This window comes from Leucopleurus acutus, assembly GCF_964270905.1.
Source record: "Leucopleurus acutus genome assembly, chromosome: 19".
Taxonomy (NCBI): domain Eukaryota; kingdom Metazoa; phylum Chordata; class Mammalia; order Artiodactyla; family Delphinidae; genus Leucopleurus; species Leucopleurus acutus.
Window position 1 is genome coordinate 59,099,046 of NC_139161.1, and position 11,084 is coordinate 59,110,129.

At 53.6% G+C, this 11,084-nt stretch overlaps 1 protein-coding gene across 1 annotated transcript in view; it reads right to left on the reverse strand.

The window, feature by feature from the left end:
* Window positions 1–10,415, reverse strand: part of SLC47A1 (solute carrier family 47 member 1) — a gene marked incomplete at its 5' end in the record, with an annotated part of 49,760 nt that extends 39,345 nt beyond the window's left edge. The window contains 5 exons of the mRNA XM_082861638.1: window positions 952–994; window positions 1,766–1,914; window positions 4,746–4,814; window positions 9,826–9,927; window positions 10,239–10,415. Coding sequence (XP_082717764.1) covers window positions 952–994; window positions 1,766–1,914; window positions 4,746–4,814; window positions 9,826–9,927; window positions 10,239–10,415 — 540 coding nt within the window. The remainder of the gene's footprint in view (window positions 1–951; window positions 995–1,765; window positions 1,915–4,745; window positions 4,815–9,825; window positions 9,928–10,238) is intronic.
* Between the last annotated feature and the right edge of the window lie 669 nt (window positions 10,416–11,084).

Below are 11,084 nucleotides of genomic sequence, written 5' to 3' on the forward strand. Positions count from 1 at the left end.
CCCAGGAAGCATCCTGATTAACTTGGGATCAAAAGTAACCCTAACCTAGAGACCGTCATGCAGAGTGAAGTCAGTCAGAAGGAGAAAAACAAATACCGTATATTAATGCATATATGTGGAATCTAGAAAAATGGTACAGATGATCTTATTTGCAAAACAGAAATAGAGACACAGACGTAGAGAACAAACATATGGACACCAAGAGGGGAAAGTGGAGGATGGGGTGGGATGAATTGGGAAGTTGGGATTGTCATCTATACACTGTTGATATAAAATAGTGTATGAAATAGATAACTAATGAGAACCTACTGTATAGCTCAGGGAACTCTACTCAACTCAATGCTTTTTGGTGACCTAAACGGGAAGGAAATCCAGACAAGAGGGGACATATGTATACATATGGCTGATTCGCTTTGCTATACAGTAGAAACTAACACAACATTGTAAAGCAACTATACCCCAATAAAAATTAATTTTAAAAGAAAGTAACCCTTGGGCTTCCCTGGTGGCGCAGTGGTTGGGAGTCCGCCTGCCGATGCAGGGGACACGGGGTCGTGCCCCGGTCCGGGAGGATCCCACATGCCGCGGAGCGGCTGGGCCCGTGGGCCGTGGCTGCTGAGCCTGCGCGTCCGGAGCCTCTGCTCCGCAACGGGAGAGGCCACGACAGTGAGAGGCCCGCGTACCGCAAAAAAAAAAAAAAAAAAGTAACCCTAGAATAAGGAAGGAAATGTCTTCCCCTTATCAGTGTTTATATTTAATTTAAGCTCTTGGACATCAAAGTGGCACAAGCTCTGAGGATCAGTGGGGTGGGGACGCGACAGGTCCAAGAAATTTTCAACTTTTGCATGAATAGCACGTTGATAAAATAAACAAACAAAAGGAAGGGAGGCCCGCGTTCACGAGCTGCTTCGTGTACCGAAACGGAAACGCAAGGATGTTCTTGACACCTACCGGAAGAGAAGGGATTAAAATCATCACATAGATCTGGGCTATCCTAAAACAGACAACAAAAGAGCCTCCAGTTAATATTAAAACAATTGCTGGTCATGCTGTCTTCAAGCTGAATCCAGAGTATGTTCTAAAAATTAAAACTAAAAATGATTTATGTGGGAGAAAGTTAATAACACTTGTAAGTGACTGTTTCTTTGCAACGTAAGTCGAAATCACATCAGGCCTGCTAAATGTCTGCTTACTCAGGGGAGCTGGACTTGATGTTTTTCAGGTCATCCTAGGCAGAAAAGCTGGAAGGAACACAGCCAAATGAACTGAAAGTTGGGCAAAATTCGGAAGCCTCTTGCAAGAGCCAGGACTGCAGCTGTACCTCACAAGGAAGCACGACCAACAGTCTCCAAAAAGGACAGCCTGCATCTCCAGAAAGGACAGTCTCCCCCTGCATCCGGCATCCCTGACATCCCTGGGGAGCCTGCTAGAACTGAGGGTTAACAATCCCGACTCTAAAAACAAGCGTGAGGCGACCACGTTGCCCTCTTCTACACGTCAGGGAAAGACACTCTGTGCGTGTGCAAAACGCCAAACGGAGAAACTCCGTGAAGGGCAGGCAGGGCCACGTCTCCCGGAGGACACGGTCCCCGTGCATCTGCATCGGGGGGTCCCCACCAGCCCAGGGTCCCGCAGGCCAGGGTCACAGCTTCCACCTTCCACAGGGTTCAAGTCCAGGTGACTGACCGAAAATGTCAACACAGGCAAGATAACCAACCAGCCACTGACCGTGACCTGCGCTTGTGACGCTAGAGATCCAGCTGACCTGGAGACCTCGGGGTCTTGCTTCAGGAACAGGAGGAGGCTCTCGGTGTTGAGGAGGAGGGCCCAGCACGGGAAGCAGCACAGCAGCAGGACGAGGATGCTTCTCTGAAGGACGATCCCCACACGCTTTAGGTTCTTGGCTCCAAAGGACTTGGGAACACAAACACAGTGATGGAGAATGCAGCACCTGGGCCACCTGCCCCGCCAACAGACCTCCACCGGAAGTGCCCTGCCCACCACCAGCAGCCCTGCCGGGTGCTTCCTGCCATCTGCTCCCACCCCAGCCGCTGAGCTGGTTGCCTGGGACGACTGGTCCCCTGCTCCAGGGAACCGGGCAGGAAAGAGCTGAGCTTAAAAGGTGTGAGAAGAACTGGGCGCATGTTGGAGCCTTCCGGATTCATTCAGCAGATACTTCTACAACACCTACTACGTGCCAGACAGCCGTGAAGCCTGGGAACTAACTCAGCAGGGAGCAAAGTCCCTGCTCTCATAGAAAAAAGTCAATCCGGGAAGGGGAAGAGGAAGGAGTGTTGGGGTGGTGGTGAGCACAGCTCTTGACCTGGTGATGGGGGGGGGCCTCACCCAGGGGCTGATGGCAAGAGAATGAGCGGGAGCAGCCTGGGGGCGCTGCAGGGCTGGAACAGAGTGGGGGAGGGAGGGGAGGGGGAGGGGTCACTGGACAGCTCCAAGCAGAGGAACCCCACAAGCGGTGGAGGGGCAGGTGGGAGGCCAGGGCACAGAGAGCGGGGAGGTGGACAGGCCGCTCCCCAGTGCCCCGGCCCAGGCCTCCTCTCTCTGCAAGTAACGGAATGACTGTCTCTTTCTTCAACCAAAAGCGACCAACCTCAACAGACAGTAAAAGAGACAATGGGACTAAATTAAACACCCGGTAACGGAAGAATGGAAATACCAGTGACATATTACAGAATATCATGCAAATATTAAATGGGAAAGTGTACACTGACTTCATTGAAACACAACATTCTCCAAACACTGTTGAAGGGGAGGGAAAAAAAAACCCCATATGTAAATTCTAGAGTTGTGTGGGTACATAAATGTACACAGATTGAAATATTTGTAGGATATTCACCAAAAAGTTGATAGAGGTAACTGGGGGATGGGCGGGGGTAAATTTTAGTGATTTTTTCCACTTTTTAAAATACTTTTCTAGATAACCTAAAATTTCTATATGTGTTTGGCCTTTATAATCTTTTTAAAAAGCTATTTAAAATTTGGGAAACAATGTGCCACTATGGAAGTACATTTAATAATACAGAAAGATGTCCATTATATGATAAGTGGGGAAACAAGATACAGCCTTTTTGTTAAAAAGTATATATATATAAATGAAAATGACTGAAATGTTGAAATGGTGCAAAAAAAAAAAAAGGAACCCAAAAAACTCTTTTGAAATAAAATTTCATATCCTGTATCATGCCAATCCAGAGTTAGCTTTGGCCTAAATTACATTAAGTCCTTCAGAGCCGTGTTCAGCTTAGCCTGGAAAAACGATCTCAGGAAACCCTCATGCATTACCTGATGGGAGCCGAGGGCAACAGCTCAGGAGACACTACATTCGCTTAGCACTGCTCCTTCCTTGGCGTGTAACCCTGTCCTCATTCTCCCAGGCTTTGGGTTTAAAGGTAGGACTCATCCATCATATACCACCCCACCCCAGCCATTCATTCATCCATCCGACCACCCACCCACCCACTCATTCATCCACTCATGCGTCATATACCCACCCACCCATTCATCCATCCATCCATCAATCATATACCCAACCCATTCATTCATCTACACACTAATTCATCATACAGCCACTCAGCCACCCATCCATCCATCCACCCCCCCATCTCTGCCACCTCCTCACCCATTCAACAAATTTCCAAGGTACCTGCTATACAGCAAGCACAATCCTGAACCACAGGGCTTCAGAGGCTGAAAGGGACACAGCCTTTCTCCCTAAGGAGCTCAGAGTCTAGAGGGAAAACCACTCTGGTTATAGATCAGGTGGGTGAGATAAGAGCCAGAGCCGGGAGGAAAAGGCCTTGACTGGCATCTGTCCCTGCGCTGGTGATGCCCGTACACCAGCCCAGAGCTCCCAGTCCCAGGACAGGCGTAAGGATGGAGAGAAACGAGCAGAGTCAAGAAACACTACGAGTCCAAGGCAAGAGCCGCCAGCAGTTCTGCTAACGTGTGGAGATGGGGGAGGAAGCAGACGGCTTCTGGCTTGAGTGGCGGGTGGTGTATTCCTGAGAGAGGGAACTCTACAGGGGGACACTGGTGAGCTTAATCCTGGATGAGCTGGGTCTGAGGACAGAATGGAGCCTGGCCCTCTGGGAAGGGATGGGGGCAGGAGATGGCGACGTGAGTCTTCACCACCGCTGGCGGCGGGGGAGACAGCAGCCGGGGGAGGATGTACCACAGTGGGAGGTAGGTGCGGGCAGGGGGCTCCAAGGGGCAGGAAGAAGAAGAACAGACAGCACAGACTGAGAAGGAGCCACCGGAGAGGTGGCTGGACCACTGGCAGGATCCGCAACCGTGGCAACCAGGGAGTGGTGGAGAGCGGCAGTGGCTGCGCAGGTTAAGGACCAGGATCGGGCGGGTGGGGGGGGGGGGGACACGCAGGAACGGAATCAGTGATGGGTGCCGAGTCCAGGGCGGTGTCCAGACAGGGACCACAAGGGACACCTTCAAGCAGCTTGGTTTGAAGGAGAGGAGAGACAGAGGGGCAGTGGATGAAGGAGGACGGTTTTAGGGTGGGAGGGATCAGACAGGACGGAAAAAGGAAAACAGCCCTGAGTAGATGGACCAGAGGACAGGGTTAGTAAAGCCAGCTCCGCACCATTTACAGCCATCAGCGGCGGGGTAGCCGACAAACAAAAGGCCGCAAAACCACAGCCTGACCTCAGTCCCCTAGATTGGTTCTACGACGAAAGATCACTGACAAAAGGTCTGTGGGACAGGGCGGTCCTCACCTGAGACATGAGCGTGTCACAAGCGGAGGCCAAGCCAGTTCCAACGGAAATCCCGGTGACATTCACAACCTGCAAGGAACAGCAGACCAGGTGTGGCAAGCGTCCGGGGACCAGGCGGGAGCAGCTGGTGATCTGTGTCTCAGATCACATGGTGTCCACATCTGTCCTTGTCGACTGTCACACAGAACGTACAGTCTAACTAAAGGATCACAGTCACCTGCATCGACCAGGGGAGCCAACAACCTAGTTTTTCCTAAACCCACAGCGCATTACAACTTCTGTATTTAATAAAAGTAACGTTGCGGTTAACACCTGAAGGTGAAACCCCTGATCTGCGGTGTGCGTTTAATGATAATAACAGCAAACCTGGACTGAGCATGTGCTACGTACAGGGTCGTCCCCAGCCTGTCACACACACAGTGCTGTGATCACCACTCCCGTTTTATGGGTCATCTGAGTCACAGCAAGTTACATCACTCAGATGGTGACCTGAAGCTGGGCAGCCTGGCCCCAGGCTCTGGTCCTCCAGTGAGGAACGGCACAACTTTTGTGTCAGCCTCTCGCCCAGACCCCACCCAGTGCCCCCGACAACCAGGGACACAAGCGGTAACCTGCAGGTACGGGTCAGAGCCCAGCAGAGTTGGGTGGGGGGAGCTGAAGACCCTCGTTTCCATCCTGGGCTCACACTTAGCAGTGACGGCAGCCCCGGGATGACCTTCTCGGCTGAGCCCCCAGGAGTGGGTGACAGGCCACCCTCAGAGCAGGGGACATCCACCCCAAGATGCTCTCTGCTGAGTCCACCCAGGACAACGTCAGGGCAAAAGCCCCAGAACACCTGGGCTTTCCAGGAAGAGAGAAGGATGAAGCATGCCAATTTCTCAAGAGTTTTGTATTGAAAAACAATGTCACACGTGAGCCTTTTTTGGGTAAATGAATGCACTTTGGTGTCATTCTTCCTCTACAACTTCAAGTCCATGTGGGTCAAGTTACTGTTCAGAGACGGCTTTGGTTAAAGTCAACGAGCTTTCACCAGCCCAGCCCTGATATCACACTTTCCCCTCCCAGCAGCCAGTGATAAAAGATGCACAGGAACTGCTACTGTATCTCTCAGAGCACGTTCGTTATCTGGGACACAGGTTTCCACAGCAGGGTGTCCACTTCATGAAACTCTGCAAGAGAAACTCCCTATGACTCAGCATCGAGAAAAGCTGCTCTTCCCTGAGAGATGGCTCAGGGACCCCTGGGGGAGCCACATGGGTGGGGAGTTCGAGCAGATGTGCAGCCCCTCAGATGCCAGTCTCCACCACCCCACCTTGCGTCGTCTTCCATCCGTGTGTCTTGGACCCAACTCTAACTGCCTTGAAAGTATTTTTATAAACCAACTCAAATGCTTTGTGGAACAAGGTGGATATATAGAAATGTTCTTTGCTTTTAAAACCAAACACTTTGGGCTTCCCTGGTGGCACAGTGGTTGAGAGTCCGCCTGCCGATGCAGGGGACACGGGTTCGTGCCCCGGTCCGGGAAGATCCCACATGCCGCGGAGCGGCTGTGCCCGTGAGCCATGGCCGCTGGGCCTGCGCGTCCGGAGCCTGTGCTCCGCAACGGGAGAGGCCACAACAGTGAGAGGCCCACGTACCGCAAAAAAATAAATAGAGTTTTCTTGAAATGAGTCTACTGTCTCCCTAGCAATTTGTTACAATTTAACAGCCGATTAAAAGCAAAAGTCTGGCCACCCACTGCCCGATAAGACAGGCACAGACCCCCTTATCTAAGACCTTATCCACAGAAATGCCTGACTTTGGAACATACCCACCTTCCCACATGCCCTTTTCAAGCCTGTCTGTATAATTTTAGGTTTGAACCTACTGTATTATTTTTTTTTCTTGTTAGTCACACACCAAATCTTTGTTTTTATTGAAATATAGTTGATTTACAATGTTGTGTTGGTTTCAGGCGTACAGCAAAGTGATTCCATCTTATATATGTGTATGTGTATCTATTCTCTTCCAGATTCTTTTCCATTATGGTTTATCACAGGGTATTGAGTATAGTCCGCTGTGCTGTACAGTAGGACCTCGCTGGGTGTATTCCTGTTTTATTTTTACTTCAAAGACTAGGAACTCTTCCGTTACCCTCTTATCATTGATTGCTTTAGGGGAAAAACAGAAAGAGGGAAAGAATCACCAAAAAACACATAAAATCTGAATCCCCCTCCCAAGAGAGGTTTCAAAATAGTTTTGGTGAAATAAATGGAAAAACAGGCACCGTGGGATTCTACAGGCATACGCAATCATCATGCTTTAAACCCTCGCCATGTTACAGATGGGAAAACATAAAGGCGCAGAGCTGAGAAGAAAAACATACATTCAGGGGATGCCTGGGTGAGAGTCGGCTGCTCGGGTCTCCGAAGTTACGCATTTCTGAGACGTCTGCTGGGGCCGCATCTCTGCTGGTACCAGGCTCAGCAGAAGTTAACAGGAGCCGGCCCGTCACAAGAAAGCAGGCAGAGACAGACCAGCACAGCCCGGAGCGGGGGGCTCTGGGCTGCCTGCGAGTCCTCAGGGACAGTTTTGTGCAGGTGACCCTGCCCTGTCTAGGCAGACACACCCGGACCTCGCAAGCAGGTAACAGAAAGCAGTGGGCACCGCAAGCAGGGGGCTGAGATGCCCGGAGGTCAGAAGCCGGGAGGGGCGCGACTCTGGCTGCAGAATAGGGGGGTGGGGGCAGGATGCAGTCAGGGCGGGAGGAGGGGAGGCCCTGCGGCTGGCAGGAGGGATGAAAGCCGAGCTGGGAGAGTGTAGTAGCAGGAAACAGAAAAAAAGTGAGTTTAAGAAATGTGGGAAATTAAGGCAGCAGGGCTTGCTGACTGATGCAGACAGGGGGCCGTGTGTAGGGTGCTCACCCACAAACAGAGGAGGAGGGGGAAGAGAAGAAGCAGCACAACTACCAGAAGGGGAACCAGGGAGGACTGGCAGGTGCGAAGAGTTCCCAGGAGCGAGGTGGGGGAAGGCGGCCAGGTGAGGGCAAGTTCTCTGGAGATTGGGGGCGGGGGGGGGGTCCCTGGCAACTTTCAGAAGAGTAGGTTAAGTGGAACAGTGGGGAAACAGGCCAGTTTGCAATGGGGAGAAAAGGAAAATGAAGACGCAGTGTAGACTTTCTGGCAGAGTGTTAAGTGGATAGAGGCCAGAGAGGGGGCTGCACAAGGAGAGACTTGGGTACTTTATCATAATTCAGTAGCACTAGTGAAAGGGAAGGGGCTGGAGGAGAAAGGATGGTTCTGAGCCCAGGTAGAAGGCTGGTCTCAAAGAAAAAAGTGATGAGAGACTTCCCTGGTGGCGCAGTGGTTAAGAATCCGCCTGCCAATGCAGGGGGCACTGAATCGAGCCCTGGTCCGGGAAGATCCCACATGCCGCAGAGCAGCTAAGCCCATGAGCCACAACTACTGAGCCCGCGCGCCTAGAGCCGGTGCTCTGCAACAAGCCACCATAATGAGAAGCCCGCGCACCTCAACAAAGAGTAGCCCCCGCCCACCGCAACTAGAGAAAAGCCCGCGCGCAGCAACGAAGACCCAATCAGTGCCGCCAAAAATAAATAAATAAATAAATTTTTAAAAAAGAGAGAGGGAGAAGCGTGATGGGGATCCAGGTGGCAGGGCTGAAGGAAGAGCAGGGGGAATCAGGCACTGACTGGCCCTGGATTCTGAGAGGGGACCAAGCGGGGGCTGCAGAGCGAGCGAGGACGGAGGGATCCCAGCATGGGAAACCCCCATGAGGGCAAAGGACAGGCAGCAAGGGTGTGCGGACTTGACAGGGCTCCAGGGATAAAGGGTGGTGAGCGGAAGTGTAAAGTTTAAAGCTTCTGCTGTGCGTGCACACGGAGGTCTGGAAATGTGCAGGGTGTGGAGCCCGATGTGCATTCGGTGGTCCTGGAAGCCAGCGAGATGGAGGGAGGCGGACCCACACACCCAAGGAGACAAGCCCACAGGTCCTGAGGTTGTCAGTGAACACAGAAGAGGCCACGTACAGATCATCAACAAAAAAAGTACAGGATGGTGTACCCGATAGGTTGCCCCAAACTGGGTGCTGGGAAAGGAGAGTCTGCATGCAAAAGAATGAAGCTGGACCCCTATCTCACACCATACACAAAATCAACTCAAAATGGGTGAAAGACTTGAGCATAAGACCTGAAACCATAAAACTCCTGGAAGAAGACTTAGGCGGTAAGCTCCTTTAACAAGCCTTGGGCATGATTTTTTGGATCTGACACCAAAATCAGAGGCAAGAAAAGCACAAGTAAACGGGACTACATGAAACTGAAAAGCTGCTGCACAGCAAAGGAAACCATCAACAAAATGAAAAGGCAGCCTACCAAACGGGTTCACCCAATAATAGACCTGTAACTAAAATGTATGATTCCGCATACCAAGGTGGTCTCAACCATAAGGAAAACTTCTGTGGCCCCGCCATGATCTTAGCGCTCTACCCACCTGGGTGGGAACAGGAGGGGCATTTTCTGAGACTGGGAAAGACCGTCTGCCATTACCAGCAGAAGCTTTTCACCTTCTTTGAAAGCATGGATGAAACGCAGGAGAGAGGCAGCTTTCCACTACATCACCAACAAAAATGCAGGGACTTCAAAGGGGGTGTAATTTCAATCCGTGGTGGCAGGGAGACACTTTATTACAAGGCTGAAATAGCACCACCTTAATGAGCCGTGTAATTCAAACTAACAGCAGTCAACCTAGTTCTAGATATGTTATCTGGTTTAACTTCATAATAGAAAAAAAAAATGCAGTTCTTTTAGTTCTACCAGCAGAGTTCGCCTCATTGCTACGAATTCTTTGCAATACCTGGTCCCCAGACCAATTAGAGTCAGTGGGATGGTTTGAGAGTACGGAGAACACCTTTTCTAAGTAGTTGACACAATCTCCTTCCAAATCTAACGATAGGATAATGGAACCCCCGGGTCAAGCTCGGACCGTGTGAAGGTGCAGGTGTCAGACATCACACCATTCACATTCCAGGCTTTTCCAAGTCGTCAGCCCCCCCGCCCGCGCAAAAGAAGAATGTAAAAACCTACCGAGACAGCAAGCGTAACCGCATCCAACTCGACCTTGCCCAGGTGTCCGCAGAATACGGAGCTGACGAGGCTGATGAGAAAGAGCAGCAGCTGCGCGAGGAACTGGGGAAGGAAAGCGGAGGCCGGCGCGTTACACCGACCCTCCCGCCCGAGACGGCGCGGGACGGCGCTGGTCCACCGGCCGGACCGCGGGGGACGGGGTGACGGCGGGGAGAGGAACCACGGGATGAGGGACCGCGGTGGACGTGGTGGTGGGGGGGGGGTGGACAGCGGGGAGAGGGACCACGGGATGAGGGACCGCGGGGAGAGGGACCACGGGATGAGGGACCGCGGGGGACGGGGGGACCGCGGGGAGAGGGACCACGGGGGACCGGGGGGACGGCGGGGAGGGTGGCGCGTGGCCGCGCACTCACCACTGGGGCCGCGAGCGCCGCCAGCTCCGCCGTCTCGCGCCCCACGTCGGGCGGCAGCGCGCCCCGCAGAGGCCGCAGGCATTCGCGCCAGCCGGGGGGCCCGGGCCGCTGGGCGCCGTCGCGGGCGGACGAGGGGCTCTCGGCGGCGGGCGGCGCAGGGGCGAGGGGGTTCTCCATGCCGTCGCGGGAGGGGCCGGCGGCGGACGCGCCAGCTCCGAGAGTGCGCGGGAGGCGGCGGGGGCGGTGGGCCTGATATGGTGTGGGCTGGGTGGGCGGGGCGGCGGGCGGTGGCGGGATTGGGGGTGGGGAGGCCCCGCCCCGCCCGCCCCGCCCGCCCCCTACCGCCGCCGACCCGGCCCCCGCCTTCCGTGGCCCACGGGACTCGGGGGAGGGGCGGCCTTGGTTGGGGGGCGCGGAAGGGGCAGGTGGGAACAGTGCAGGGGGCGCCGAGTTAGCCTTCGCTGGTTTCCGGGTGATGTCTCCCCCCAGGCTGGGTCAAAGAATTTACTCCCCGGGGGGTTGCGCTCCCTGCCGCCCGCAATTTGCAGCGGGTAGGACGAGCCCCCGTGCCCGGTGGAGAGGGAAAGAAAAGCCGGGACTGGGGCTTTGCTGGGGCCCCACCGCGAGGGCCACCTTGGGTGCAGCCTTCGTCTTGGTCCCTGGAAGGTGACCCTCCACTTAACTGACCCAAGAGGAACGAAGCGCTGAGGGTGGAGATGCCTTAAGGGAGTACCTCCACCCACCCACCCCACCCCCCGCCGAAATCTGCCCTGGGGTGTTTTTCACTCAGAGGAGCTGCCTTTTGTCGTTTTTTCCATTATCTGTTCGGCACGCCTAGCAGTTTGT